The sequence below is a fragment of the Leucoraja erinacea genome, chromosome 3 (assembly GCF_028641065.1).
Source record: "Leucoraja erinacea ecotype New England chromosome 3, Leri_hhj_1, whole genome shotgun sequence".
NCBI lineage: Eukaryota > Metazoa > Chordata > Chondrichthyes > Rajiformes > Rajidae > Leucoraja > Leucoraja erinaceus.
The window spans coordinates 88,351,553-88,367,005 of NC_073379.1; the positions used below are offsets into that span (position 1 = coordinate 88,351,553).

Genomic DNA, 15,453 nt, shown 5'->3' on the forward strand with positions numbered 1-15,453 from the left:
GGGAGGGTTTAAACTAGATTGGCAGAGGGGTGGGATCTTGTGCAGGACAGAGGCACGTGAGAGGCTAGAAATTGTTATGGAGAGTGGTGTGGGAAAGGTTAGTGGACAGAATAGGCAGGTGAAAGGCATAGAGCGAGGAAGGAGGATTGGATTGAACTGGTGGTGGTGGCCCGTCGATAACGACGATGGCGGGTTGTGCAGTCTCACTTCTGGTGTGTTCTGACATGGCTCACGAATCCCATTTGTGAACCGCACACTGGAGGACAGTGGGGGCAGGTGAAGGTCATCGCTGGTGAGTTCTGGGCGGCAGCCTTCCTCCTCTCCCTGGCTTTGGTAATTCGCTCTAGGTGGTGTTGCTCGAAGCTGCTGTTCGCACTGCTGCACGCCAGAATGTTCTGTCGCTGGCACAGGCTTCCAGTTGCTTGGGCGCAAGACCACAATAGTGGAGATAATCCTTGACGCAATCTTTGTACTGCTTCCTGAGACGCTCATGGTTCCTTTGTCCCTGGGAGAGCACGCCTTAGAAGACCTGTCGAGGCATGTGGGTTTCATCCATCCTGATGACATGCCCAATCCATTGGAGCTGTGCTTTGATGATCATTACCTTGATGCTTGTGAAGCTGAATCTGTCCAATACTTCTAGGTTGGGCACTTTCTCCTGCCAGCGAATGCTCATGATGGACCGTAACGAGCGCACATGGAACTTCTCAAGTTGACAGATGTGATTCCTATACAAGGTCCATGTTTCACAGCCATAGAGCAGGCTGCAAAACACAACAGCTTTGTAGACTTTGAGTTTAGTTGACAGCTCGATGTTGTGGTGGTTCAACACTTGTGTACCAAGTCGTCCAAGTGCTTGACTGGCTTTGCTGATTCTCGTTGAGATTTCCATGCCCATGGGGCCATCAGATGATGGTACACTTCCTAAGTATTTGAAGGTGTCAACGGTTTTCAGCTGTGTGCTGTCAATATACACACTTGAGGGCGGTGCTGCAGAGTCTGGTGCCGGCTGGTGGATGACTTCAGTTTTGCTAAGGCTGATTGTGAGACCAAAAGCCTGTGCTGCTTCCACCAATTTGGTCACAATGAACTGGAGGCCAGACTCCTCGTGAGCCATGAGGGCGCAGTCACCCTCAAAAAGAATGAGCCGTTCGTGCGTCTTGGTTGTGGCGTTCAGTCGTCGAAGATCAAAGAAAGATCCTTCCAAACGGTATTTCACATACACGCCACGGTCTAGGTCTTGGAGTGAGTGACTCAGGAAGCAGCCGAAAAAGAGGTTGAAGAGTACAGGGGTCAGACGCAACCTTACTTCACTCAATTGGAGATGTCGAAAGGTGCAGATGTTTCGCCGTTGACCAGAACTGCTCCTGTCATGCCATCATGGAAGATTTTGCACGTATTTTAATGCAAAGGGCCTGACGGGTAAGTTAGATGAGCTTAGGGCATGGATAGGTATGAGTGACTAGGACGTTGTAGCCAACAACCTGGCCCTTAACTCCAAGAAGACCAAGGAGATCATTGTAGACTTCAGGAAGTCCAGAGGCGGCACGCACACCCCCATCCACATTAACGGGACGGAGTTGGAACGTGTTTCTAGCTTCAGGTTCCTGGGAGTCAACATCTCCGATGACCTCTCTTGGACCCACAATACCTCTACTCTGATCAAGAAGGCTCATCAGCATCTCTTCTTCCTGAGGAGACTGAAGAAGGTCCATCTGTCTCCTCAGATCCTGGTGAACTTCTACCGCTGCACCATCGAGAGCATCCTTACCAACTGCATCACAGTATGGTATGGCAACTGCTCTGTCTCCGACCGGAAGGCATTGCAGAGGGTGGTGAAAATTGCCCAACGCATCATCGGTTCCTCACTCCCCCCCATTGAGTCTGTCCAAAGCAAGCGTTGTCTGCGGAGGGCGCTCAGCATCGCCAAGGACTGCTCTCACCCCAACCATGGACTGTTTGCCCTCCTACCATCTGGGAGGCGCTACAGGTCTCTCCGTTGCCGAACCAGCAGGTCGAGGAACAGCTTCTTTCCGGCGGCTGTCACTCTACTGAACAACGTACCTCGGTGACTGCCAATCACCACCCCCCCCCCCGGACACTTATTATTATTTATTCAAATCATGTGCTATGTCGCTCTTCCAGGGAGATGCTAAATGCATTTCGTTGTCTCTGTACTGTACACTGACAATGACAATGACAATTAAAATTGAATCTGAATCTGAATGACTGAAACCTAGTTAAGGGAGGGGCAGGTCTGGCAGCACAATGTTCTGGGGTACAGGAGCTTCAGGGGCGAGGGGAAAAGAGGGGGGGGGGGGAAGGTTGCATTGTTGGTTAAGGAGGATGTCACGGCTGTGTTCAGAGGTGACATTACGGATGGTTCGCCTCGTGAGGCTATATGGTTCGTCTCGAGAGGACAGGTTTGGAGGGATATGGACCAAGCGCAGGCAAGTGGGACTAGTATAGCTGGGACACTGTTGGCTGGTGTGGGCAAGTTGGGCCGAAGGTCCTGTTTCCACACTGTATCACTCTATAACTCTCTATGACTAACATTATACTGAACCTTTTTAATAAACAAAGGTCTATTGCTGGCTCAAGATCACAGAAGGTCACCATAACTTAAGAAAATGTTTGTTCCAAGTTTGCGGACATGCTTTATTAGACAGGTATCAGATCGACAGGGCTTCAGTAGCGTGGGGACACAGAATTATTTTTCTTCTGGACAGATTTGGTTCTGTTGAAGATATTGAAAATATGAATGTTTTTTCTTATAAAGTTACCAGAAATGGTTTCCAGTTGAAAAATAATTATAACTGAAAGGACTAGGAGGAGACATCCCACATTCCCCTACCACCTCAGCAAACTGTTTTAATATGGAATCCATTGATAAGTGAAGCATCTTCAGCAGAAGCATATTTAAGAAATTGTCCAGCAAAACAATACAGCAAAGGCTTTCAATACAAAATGTGTGACGTCCGTAGAAAGATCTTGGGCTACTTTCACAAAGCCCAAAGCATCAATTGTACAAGTCGATTGCTATTTTGGCTGCGCGTCTATGTAAAATAAGAACAAAGAATTCTTCATTCAGATTGTTATAATTGTTTCGAATTCTCTATCCCAGAGGACTACAGATGTTCAATACTTGAGTTCATCAGGGTACAGATTGGGAAATTTTTAGGCATCAAGAGAATCACAAGATCAAGGAGGAAAATGAACAGGACACATGATCATGCATGTTCTTAATTAAATGTGAAAAATGATTGAACGGGTCAAATGGTTTACTCCAGCATCCATTTCTTATATTCTCAAAACAAATCAAGATATCTCATACCTGAAAGAATTAGGATTTGAATGCTCTTGAAGCTGTACATCTGAAGAAAATGCATCATCTTCATCGTCACTATCTTGGCTTTCGTCTGAATCATATTCATCTTTGCTCTGTGACGGGGCAAGGAAGGGCTGGAAAAAAGAACGTATGCAGATCTTAACAGCTGTAACCTTGGATTAAAAAAATGACTTGGTGTTATGCAAACTATATTGTAGCAATGTTACAAAATTTTGAGATTTAAAAAATCAAGTCTGTAATTTATCCCATCAGATAAAGCATAAAAAGTTTAATTTGACACCTAATTCACTTTCATATCTCACGTATTTAAAACGTTATGGCCATTTTCATACTCGCAAATTAGCATCTTGTTCCCTATTGATTTTCTATGGACATAACAAAAAAGCTGTGATCGTGTGCTGTCAAAAGCCCATAACCTTCTTAAAAATTAAGAGAACTGAATGAAATTTTCAGTTATCGTAGATTGAACCATTCTGAAACAAATATAAAATAATCTAACTTGGATGACCTGAAATTGAAACATATAATTAGTTAGTTACCCAAATGTAGCAAATTTCAAACTTCAATTACTAGATCTAAACATCTATCCATTTCTTAATAAATGATTAATATTTTTAAATAGCCCAAGTGTCCAAATAATATTCATAAATAATTCACAATAAAACATGATTTTTAAATCTCATTTACATTAATTTATAGGCCAAATGGAAGGAATTTAGTGTTCAATTGCTGTAAATTAAAGTCCATTTTAAATCAGCTTTCTAGTGGGTTCCTGTGAACACGCTGGTTTAGAACGTTCACATTGCGGTAGATTTGTGCCCTCAAATGCCCAGAAAAATACTGCGGGATATAATGGGGCCAAAATGAGCTACACGCAACATTAAACTTGTATAAAGGGTTCTAAAGAAGTCCTTTTTAATGTAAAAATAAGGTACATACCTTTAATTGTCTGCTTTATAAAACCCTGGGGCTGCGAGAGGTCGCGGGTTTAGAGAGTGATTTTTAAACTACTATAACTATTATACAAAGCCATAAAAACTAATAATACCTTTTACGACGGGGTCTTTCACCGATTTTTCGTTAATGATTTACTAGGCTGAACATTTTCGATTGCAACAGCCTATAGAAAATCGCGTTTTAAACCCGCCCCCTCAAAACAGCGCCAAAATCACGCACACGGCCTGGGGCAGATTTTCAACGACGCTTCAGGTCGGCTTTGCAACATACCTATATATTGTCATTTATAACCTTAGTTAAAAGCTTTTAGGATGATTCCTTCAATTATTAAATAAAAATACTTCCCGTACATATTTAGCAAGATGCTTATTAGCAATAGGAAACAAATCATGGAATTTGGTCAATATTATTTTCCTCTTGTGTCCCATCTGCGACCAGCCACATCGATAGGCTAGCTGTTCAGTGGATGCAAAATCGTCAGCATAAATCTAACTGTCCAGATAAGGCCAGGCAGGGCTAGTTGTGTGAAGAGGTTAGTGGTAGTGGTGGGCTGGGAAGAGGAAACCTTGGGATGCTGAATAATACAGGAATTATTGGGGGTGGAGAAACAGAAAGATCATAGAAGGCTAGAGGGAGTTTTAATGGTTCGTCTGATCAGTCCAAAAGGCACACTATTACTTCTCTTTGATTTTATATGCAATGCCGCAAAGGCATTCCTTGCCTTTTTCCCCTTTCAGGATTCCTTATGTCAGTGGATCTGCTGACCAAGAATAAAGATAAAATTGCTTAAAGCAATGGAATACTTCACATTTAAAAGCTTAAATAATTCAGCCTATCTTAGGAGTGTATTGCCCCATCGCCATTAACAGCAAAACATAATCAACAGGAAGAGTCGGCCAATTGTCTCTTTAAATCTGCTCTGATATTTAATAAAATATAAATGGCCCCAGTTTCCAGATCTCCCTCCATACCCTTAACTCCCTTGTAATTGCACCATATGTCAGCCACTACTTCCAGTTCTCAGGAATAGGTGAATTCCAAAATGTCACAGTCCTCAGATGAAACTCCTTGCCTTCTCGACCGTTTGGGCAACCCCTCATTCTGGAGTTATGCCTCCTAGTTCCAGGTACCATCATTGGGGAAACAGGCTCTCAGCATTCCCCTGGTCAATCCTACTCAGAATTTTTTTTCTATACAAGCTACCTTTCATTCTTCTCAATTTCAAAGAGCAATCTTTCTACATGTGCAATCTTTCTACATGTGCAAAATCCTTCACCCCAATAATCAACCAAATAAGCATTCTCTGCTCTACCACTAATGCAAGTGTATGCTTCTTTAAACATAAAGGTCAAAATTTTATACCAAGTTGCCAAATTCAAGAGGGGCAGGTCATGAAGAGAGGCGAGTTTGTTTTTCAATCTCAGACAAACTTGCATCCTTTGAGATATTAAAACTAGTCTTGTGAGTCCTTTATTCTTTATTCTATGCCTCCTATTGTGTAGTGGTATTATTACACAATACATCCGGTAGGCGGCGCGACTCTGGTCAGCAGCGGCCTCTGCAGCCTGTCCGCGCTTTTATTATTTTTTGTCTGTGTTTTTATGTAGTTTTTGTGTTATTTTATGTTGGGGTGTGTGTGTGGGGGGGGCGGGGGTGGGGTGGAGGGGGGGGGGGAAACTTTTGAATCTCTCCCTGCACTGGAGACCCGACCTTTTCTCGTCGGGTCTCAGTTGTCGTTGGGGCCGCAACGAGGAGCGGCCTCCAACAGGAAGAAGCCGGGGACTCTGGTGCTACGACTCACCGTTGCCGTCGCGGAGCTGGCCGAGACCGGAGCGGGTGGAGCGGTGGAGGAGCGCTGCCGCTGCCGCTGCCGCTGCTGCTGCTGCTGATGCGGAGGCTGCTACTGCGGGTCTGCGGGCGGCGGCACCGGGAGCCCGCGGATCCCTGGAGGGAGACCGCTTTTCGGGGCTCCTGCAACGGCGACTTCTCCCGCCCGAGTTGCGGGGTTGAAGAGCTCCTGGAGCGGGGCCTAACACCACTGCCCCGTGCGGCTTGGAATGGCCGCGGGACTCTGCGAGCGCACTCCGGGGTCTTTAACACCAAGACCCGGTGTGCGACCTCGCACCACCCGGCGTGGCTTTAATGGCCGCGGGACAATCGCCATCGCCAGCCGGGGGCTTTGACTTTGACTCTGACATCGGGGGGGGGGGGAGAGTGCAGTGGAGAGATAAGTTTTTTAAAGTTTTTTTGGCCTTCCATCACAGCTATGTGATGGATGTTTATGTAAAATGTAATTATGTTGTGTCTGGGGTCTATTTGTGTGTAATGTATGGCTGCAGAAACGGCATTTCATTTGGACCTCCAGGGGTCCAAATGACAATTAAATAGACTATTGACTACTTCCGCCTCTCAACAAAATAAATAGAAACGGTAGAAACATTGTTACCTGTATGTGAGATTTTTGAAAATCACTCATCCTCTTTACTGTTGCTCTATTCATTTAAAAATACTTTTCAACTGTAATATCTTCCTGTTCCGAGAATAAATCACATGGTATTGTGACTGTCATTTCCAGGAGGTACATGGCTAGAATGCTTTCAGCATTTACAATTTTCACTCTATGTTCAAGAGTGAGAATGCAGCCATCAATGGATTTCGAGAGCTCTTTCAGGTAGGATTGTAACTTTAGGCTTTACAATAACAGAATAATTTAAATAATTCTCAATCTAGAACAACTTCCAGGTTGTGATAATGAAACATTGGGAAATAGTACATTTAAAGATTGGAGCTTGGAGAGCAAAGAATTGAGACAGGTTAGAAATGGTTTAATGTAACATTGCAAGCAGGGATTACATGGGTGTTTTTTAATTTTAGTTTACATGTCAATGTGACCACAAGATCCTAGGACAGTGTCAGTGTACAAAGATAATTCACCACAAATTAAAAATAAACCTGTGTTATCCATCAAATGTACATATGGTGTACATTTCAAAGGTAAGTTTTGCAAATAGGTCTGAATTAATTAAATTTCCTTAACAATGGCATAGGTGTAAATATGGTTTTTCAAATGCGTAGATTTGTTTATTCTCACACAAAGAAAAACCATTTTGTTTGAATATTTTATGTTTTGCTGGTCACGGTCCGCATGTTCCAAAATCTAACTTCAATATATTAATCTCCACATTTTCAATAATAATATGAAATTAAGTTTTCTCAAATTGATACATACCTTTGCAATAAAGTAATCCCAGATACTAAGCTCTGGTGGGATAAAATTCTCTTTATAAACAGGAATCCTCTGGTTTACATCAGGAGAAGCATGGTTGGGAGAGGCTGTTTCAGAATCTCTGATCATTGGTCTTGGCGTTATGCTCATAAAATGGCTGACATGGTTCTCATCAGTGGGAGCTGTAATTAAAAATCACCAACTTCTTATGGCAACATGTTTATTAGAACTTAAACACGAATAGAAAATGGTGAGCAGCACAGTGGTGCAGCTGGTAGAGCTGCTGCCTCATAGCTCCAACAACCGGTTATATCCTGACCTTTGATGCTGTCTGCATGCAGTTTGTATGTAATGGTAAGGATTGCCTCCAGTTGTTCCTGGTTCCACACATCACAAAAATGGGATGATACGTTAACCACCTTTGTAAATTATACTTATTATGTTGGTGATTGATAGAATATATGGAAAGAGCTGATGGAAATGTAGGAAGAATAAAATAGATAAGGGCAAGATATGTGCTAAAATATTAATGGATCAAAGGTAGACAAAAATGCTGGAGAACCTCAGCGGATGAGGCAGCATCTATGGAACGAAGGAAATAGGTGACGTTTCGGGTCTAGACCCTTCTTCAGACTTGGATCAAAGGGCATGTTTCTGTGCTATATATCTTTGACTCAGTCGGTTAGGCAGAATTTGTGGAAAGAGAAAGAGTTAACATTTCAGACCTTCCTTTGGGATGGGAAAATTAACCTGAAAAATTAACTGTTTCTTCTTATAGATGGCACTTAACTTGCAAGGCATTTCCACCATTTTCTGTTTGCATTTCTGATTTCCAGCATCTAAAGACTGATTGACTTTCATTTATCAGAATTTATTCATCCCAGCAATTAACATAATATTTTGTTTCAGTCACAAAAAAGTAAATTGGAAAGGGCAACAATAATAAGGATAAATAGGTGCAAGTGTCAGCATTATTTCTCTGACATTCCTAATCAATTCCAATTCCCTTTGAAAAATTAGACAAGATGCTGAACATACAAATTCATGCCCTCATGCAACTCTAGCAGACACATTTCTCTAATGCACAAGTTTAGATAAATAAGAAAATATAGTTACAGCAGATGACATGCATAAAAATCCACAAAAACAGCAATTCATGTATCAACCACTTTAACATATTTTTTTTACATTTTTTTAACAGAAATTCAGACATGGAATAGAAAAGTTCATTTCCATTTTAATTTATTTTAAAGAAAACACATACTTACATTAAAGTACCAACCAAAAGAAAATCCAACTCAAACAGCAATGCATAGAGAAGCAGTATTCAAAGTAACAGGACAGTGGCAGGTCAGAGTCATTACCACTCTACCTGTTCCACTCTAGGTCAAGATTCATAGCTGATATTCTACCTCAGTGCCATCTTCCAAAATGGCATAGAGGTAAAATATCAGCCATTCCCATCTTCCTCAATTTCCAGAAATCGATGCATCTTTGTTTTGAATGAAAACAATGATTGAGATCCACAACCCTTGGGGTAAAGAATTCCAAAGGTTCATATCACTGAGTGAATGCTATCTCTTAGATTTGAAGGCAATCCCTTGTCTTACACCCATTCACTGGCGGGGGGTGGGGGGGGTCCTCCTTCATCCCTACCCTGGGAAAACACCATGAGCATTCACCTTATTCCAACCCCTCATGATTTTGTATACCTCAATAACCTAATGCTTCAGCCTTCTACACTCCAAAGAAAAATGTTCCAGTCTATTCAGCCTCTCCCTGTAACTCAAGTCCTCAAGACCAGGTGACATGGTGGTAAACCTTTCCTGTACTAATAACATTTTTCTTGTAGCTGTGTGAACAGAACTGCACACAGTACTTCAAGTGTGGGCACACCAACGACTTGTACAGCTGTATTGTGATGTCCCAACGTGTGTTCAATACCCTTCTCATTGAAGACAACAAAAGTTATATGGAGAGACTGGATAGGCTGGGGCTTTTTTCCCTGGAGTAAAGGAGGCCGAGTATTTATTTATACCATCTATAAATATGAGGAGCATATACAAGGCAAATGGTCAGTCTTCTCAGGGTTGGCATGGAGTCAAAAACTAGAGGGCATTGTTTTAAGTGAGTGCGGAAAGAGTTTAAGGGGATCTGCGGAGCATTTCTTTCACACAGGAGATAGTGGGTAGGTAGAATGAGCTGTCAGAGGGAGTGGAAGAGGTGGGTACAATTACAATGTTTACAAGACGTTTGACTAGGTACATAAATTGCAAAGGTGTAGAGGGATATGGGCAAAGCTCTAGCAACTGGAACTACCTCAGTCAGGCAACTGGGTTGGCATGGATGAGTTTGTTTGAAGAGCCTGTTTCTGTACTGAATAACTATCCTTGGTACTCTCCAAATTCACTAGGTTTTCTTTGATTCCACACTATGTCTGGCAGAATGTGCATATTTTCTTTAATATTAATTAATTGTTTTCTTTAATTTCTCTGCAATTTCCTTATTCTATATTATGAATCCTTATGACTGACTGGGCGGAAATTACGTGTGTCCTTGCAAGTTTTTCCTTTCAATAAAAACTCCTGTATCCTACTTTGGCTTTTAAGTCATCTACTCAATATTTATAAATCTATTGGTTCTCCTGTGTGAATTTAATCCCCAGGCCTACTATTTTTGGCAACTTTATAAACTTTTCCTTTGCTTTGGTATTGTTTTTCTCCAATTAGTCATACAGGAACCATTACTTTTTAGGTTTTATACCTTTACAGCTCTTCTACGCACCGTACTTAAATATGAAAAAAAAACACTTGCAGAAATGACCAATTTTCAGCTCAAACAGATCACATTGACAAGATTAATAGGAAAACATTAAGAGCATTAATAGGAAAACATTAAGAGGTACTTTATTGCTTGCACATGGTAGACAATTATGCATGGATATATTGACATTCAAATGAGTTAGTTTAAAATGCAATGGTACCTTCACAATATTTCGCTACTCATATCTAGCCTTGATTGATTGTAGTTAACTGGAAAAGCCATAACACACAAATATGAGGCAGTCTAAGTATTTACTCACCAACCTCACCAGTAACCTTAACTACTTCAGCCTCAGACATACTGAAATGGTAGGGATCAATCTGCAGCTCTGGATCAGATAACTCTTCTAACGCTTCTACTGTTATTATCTCATCAGTGGAAAAGCAATGAGAATGACGTGGAAGAAATGAAGGAAAGAGAAATATAAAACTAACAAAGTAAAGACTCTCTCCTTAGAATTAAAAGTATTTTTGCATATACTGCTATAATACTTAAGACAAATATTGCTAATTTCAAATACTATCACTACAGCAGAGTAGTAAAATGCTACTCACATTCAGCATTTGCGGATTCAGATTCTTTCATAAACTGATCTGAATATGGCTGCAAGAAAGTGGATTTATTTTCAGAACTGTTCTACCTACAAAGTGAGTTTTGCTCTTTTGGGGGAAGAAAGCGAATTACACCTTTGAGTGAACTGCAATTCCTCTTTAAACAATCTTATTTTGCAGCCACAGTTGAGCATATTTATAGAGGGAAACCTCTGGCCAACGCATGAAGCTGGAGCACAGCATAATTTGCATATTATGGTTACTCTTACATTTAATGTATAGTAGGGAATTCCTGTGTGCTTTGCCAAGGAGATACTATCTGGTCACTTTATGAGAGTATCCCATTTCAATCTCAAGTAATCTATAACATAACTAAATGCAGTGTATCTATATTCTCTCACCAACACAAGTTCATCTTAGCCCTCTGAAAGCATCAACCGTTTGTTTTTATATATTGAATCGGCAAAGGACATCCTCCAACAGTCTTTTAAAATGGTCCTATTTACAGCAATCAAACAAATTATGGCCAATCTATAAGCAAAATACAACATATGCGAGAATAATTCTCTTTGAAGAAAGGTGTCAGGGTCTTTGACCATGTATGATCGGTTTCCCTAACTCTGCTCTCATCACTCTTGCCCATATTCACAACTAGGATAGCATTCCAAATGTATTTATTTTTCATTCCTCTAGCTTTCACTTTCAATAAATCATTCCCCATAATTTTTTGAAAACTGCAATATGATGCCACAAGCAGACACATCCTACCTTCACCTCATATTACAGCTGTTCTAAGGGCCTATTGCCTCAAGGGCTTTTTGATTCACTCTTCCTTCTCAACCAATATCCTCTCTTCTTATCACTGTTCATTTTTGTGAAACCACAGGAGGTGCAACCTTTGCCTTTTTACTTCCTTCTTCTCGACCATTCGTGATCCTGAACATACAATCAATATGAAGCAGCTATTTATTTATATCACTTTTAACTTGCATACCATATTTACAACAAAGCTGCCTCCTCCAAGTTGGAAAGACAAATGATGATTGGATGCCTGCTTTGTGGAACAACAGTGCTGGAGCGAGAAGCATGATGCAGTGTTTCTGGTCACTTTACTTATATATCACACTCCCAACTAACCTCACTTGCTTCCTACACTTTTGCAATACTTTTCCCCAGAGGCCCAAGAAGAGCACTTCCTCTTCAAACGAGGCAGATTACAGCATTCTGTAGTCAATGTGGCCAATGATTTTGAATAATTGGTATTTCCAGCATTTAGTAGATATTCAGAATATATTCTGCTTCTATTCCACTTCAAAAAGCTGTGGGTCCCATTATTCACACGCAGAAATTCATTGTATTATTCTGCCCATCTCAGTCCAACCCTTTTTTCTCTCCATCCCCATTTTTATCCACCTTAAACATCTTAAACAAATATATAATACACTTATTGCACCTATCCTTCACATAGCTCAGTAGCAATTTAAAGTTTGGCAGGTAAATTGTAAGGATTAAAGTAATATGCACTTCACTTTTTTCCCCCCAAAAAACCCAAAGGAGCCCCCCCCCCCCCCCCCATAGACTAAATTAATCTTCTCCCATTGAAAATTGATAAATCAATTTTCAGATCTATTTTTGGGGCACAATGTCGACATTATATCTTTGACGGAGTTTTGAAACTGCATTTATTTATTTCAATTCAATATATATATTTTATTTGTTTAAAAAAAATTGAATATTGCAGTATCATAAGAATGATGCATAATGATGCACATCCCATGCATAATTCAACAACAATTGAACCTTGCAATCTGAAGTTGTGTATACAAGAGGATGCGCACAAGTGTTATTTTTTCTTAAAATCTTCACAGGAGGTCCTTTATTGCCTAAAATAGGGCTTAATTGTAATGCTGTTCATTGAAAATGATTCTTTTTTATAATTCCAATTAAGTAATATATATTTTTGAGGACCTGACAAGTACTTTTGGTCAAATTGAACTACAAAGAGAAAGAATGTTTCTGCCGGACACCTTCTATGATTTGTATCCGATAGAAAGAACTGTTTAATGAAATAGCAAAGCAATATTTTAGATATTATTACAGAGGATATTTACAATGACCAAGGAATCATCTTTTTCGAATGCTTCGAATGTAATGTGAAAAGAAAAGCCCAAATAATCTAATTTTGCCTCAAATTTGAAGACAAAACATGATTGCCCTACCAGTGACATCACTCAGGCATAGCTTCAGCACTTTGAAAAGGGTGGGGACACCACATTTGATTTTAAATTCCCTTTAAACTTGACAAATGTGGGGACTCCAATCCATAACATTGGTCAGGTTACTTCAAAGGCAAAATCGTGAAAAACTATAAATTAATGGCCTGGGAATAATGTACAACTGCTGCCTTGTGAGCCATTGTACATTGATAACAATCGATAGCAATTGAAAGGGTGAACCTCAATATTAACAGATTGGCATGCGTTAAGGGCCAATGTTCTCCCCGCTTCTCAAAGTAGCAATCATTAATATTGAAGTTAGCTTCCTTGATCAAGGCTCAAGGTTGCAGAGGCCTAATTAATTGGGAAATTAACATTTGTTGTAGTTGAAATAAGAAAAAATAAACCCACTCTTGCATATCTCCAATAACATCCCAGGTCTCGATGGCAGACAGAAGAGCTGTCTGACACTACAGTAAGAAATATTTAGGTTAGTGATCAGACTTAGTCATGAGACCCATGTAGGAATGAGTTCTTTGTACTTTGATCTTGCTCAGGGACAATCATTTCTACTGTTCTCAGTACCCAATTGGCTCAGCACATAAAAACTAGGATGAGACACAATTAGTGAAGTGAAAACTGAAGATAATCCTGTGACACATGAATGAAATGGGCAGTAATTGGTTTGGATTGCTGATGTGGTACTGTTTCATTGGAGAACTGTCCGGCTTCATTGGCGAACAGAAATAACAGGGGGTAGAAATGTCTTGGAAATGGGACTTTACGCCTGACAAAATTCTGGACTGACGGAATTTGCAAAATGAAAACCAGAGTCTGGAACTCAGGGAACAAAGTGAAGCCAGAAATATTCCTGAGACTGATCACCTTGTGCCTTGAAAGAGTAGAAATTGAGTGCTATCCTGTCAAACAGCTGAATAAAGCTAAGTGCATCTTTCACCAGTTGTTATTAGTGTCATAAGGCCATGGGATAGGAGCGGAATTAGGCCTTTCGGCCCACCGTCTACTCTGCCATTCAATGATGGCTGATCTATCTCTCCATCCTTACCCCATTCTCCTGCTTTCGCCCCATAACCCTTGAGACACGTACTAATCAATAATCTATCTCTACCTTAAAGCTCTAATGTGATTCCAATGCAACGGTGAATTTGATGCAGTAGTACTAAATCTAGTTAACCTAAGACTCAGTTCCTAGTAGACATACAAGTAATCCAATAACAATTTTCTCACTTCCACAACCTTTCTTGTAAAATGTTTTTTTGCTCAATCCTTAATCACTGAAATGCAACTTAGCTGCCAACCAATTACCTACCAGGCTTTGTCCTGCTCCTCCTCTCTTCCACCCCCCCCCCCCCCCCCCCCCCCCCCCCTCCTCAATCAGTGTGAAGAAGGGTCCCAACCCGAAACGTCACCTACCCATGTTCGACAGAGACGCGGCCTGACCTGCTAAATTGTTCCTGCACTTGGTGTCTTGTTTTCATACTTAGATCTTGGACTAAATGGAGTACTGAATTGAATCTGTACACCTCACAGGAGGATCAGGGTATTTTGTCCCTCGAATCTCTTCTACAATTTACGGAAGTCAATTCTGATCTCTGATTAGCTCCATGTATATTCACTTTTTCCTGCATGTTCATCTTTTCAAAATGTCCATGAGTTAATTTAGTTAACAAAAGTCCAGTAATCTCAGATTCAAGCTTGAATGAACTAGCATTAAAAAGCAATAAGAAATATAACTTCAAATTTCTTCCACCTCTGCATGTAATGTCTCCCCAAGAGATTTGGCTTCCATTTTAAATTACACCCCTATGTCTTGGACATTTAATGCACAAGTGCTATAACAATGACCTAGTATTGTCATGTTTAAATGTAATCCTGCACTATGCCATGAACACTGAGGACATTGAATGTGTGAATATTATTGTAATACTTTTGATTATACACACCCCAGTATCCTTTACTTAAGCACAACTATTTACTCATCTGAGCCAAAATGAATATTTGCAAAACAAATCTTCTGTAAAATTACCATTCAATCATCTAGATTATTCACTCTAATATCATACCATTGTCCGCTAATTTTAACGCAGTGAAATTTAATTATGTGGCCGCACATAGCTTTAAGATAAGCCTGGCATGTTAATTTAGTTTAGTTTAGAGATACAGCACGGAAACAGGCCTTTCGGCCAACCAGGTCTACGCCGACCAGCAATCCCTGCATATGAACACTATCCTACACACACCAGGGACAATTTTTACATTTACCAAGCCAATTAACCTACATACAGTACCTGCACATCTTTGGACTGTATT

General features: G+C 40.6%; 1 protein-coding gene across 1 annotated transcript in view; it reads right to left on the bottom strand.

The window, feature by feature from the left end:
- Positions 1–15,453, bottom strand: part of LOC129694298 (dmX-like protein 1) — a 216,936-nt gene that overhangs the window by 53,905 nt on the left and 147,578 nt on the right. Inside the window, exons 29-31 of the mRNA XM_055631009.1 lie at positions 10,615–10,713; positions 7,536–7,714; positions 3,335–3,462 (exon numbers count right to left, since the gene is read on the bottom strand). Of these exons, the coding sequence (XP_055486984.1) occupies positions 3,335–3,462; positions 7,536–7,714; positions 10,615–10,713 (406 nt within the window). The remainder of the gene's footprint in view (positions 1–3,334; positions 3,463–7,535; positions 7,715–10,614; positions 10,714–15,453) is intronic.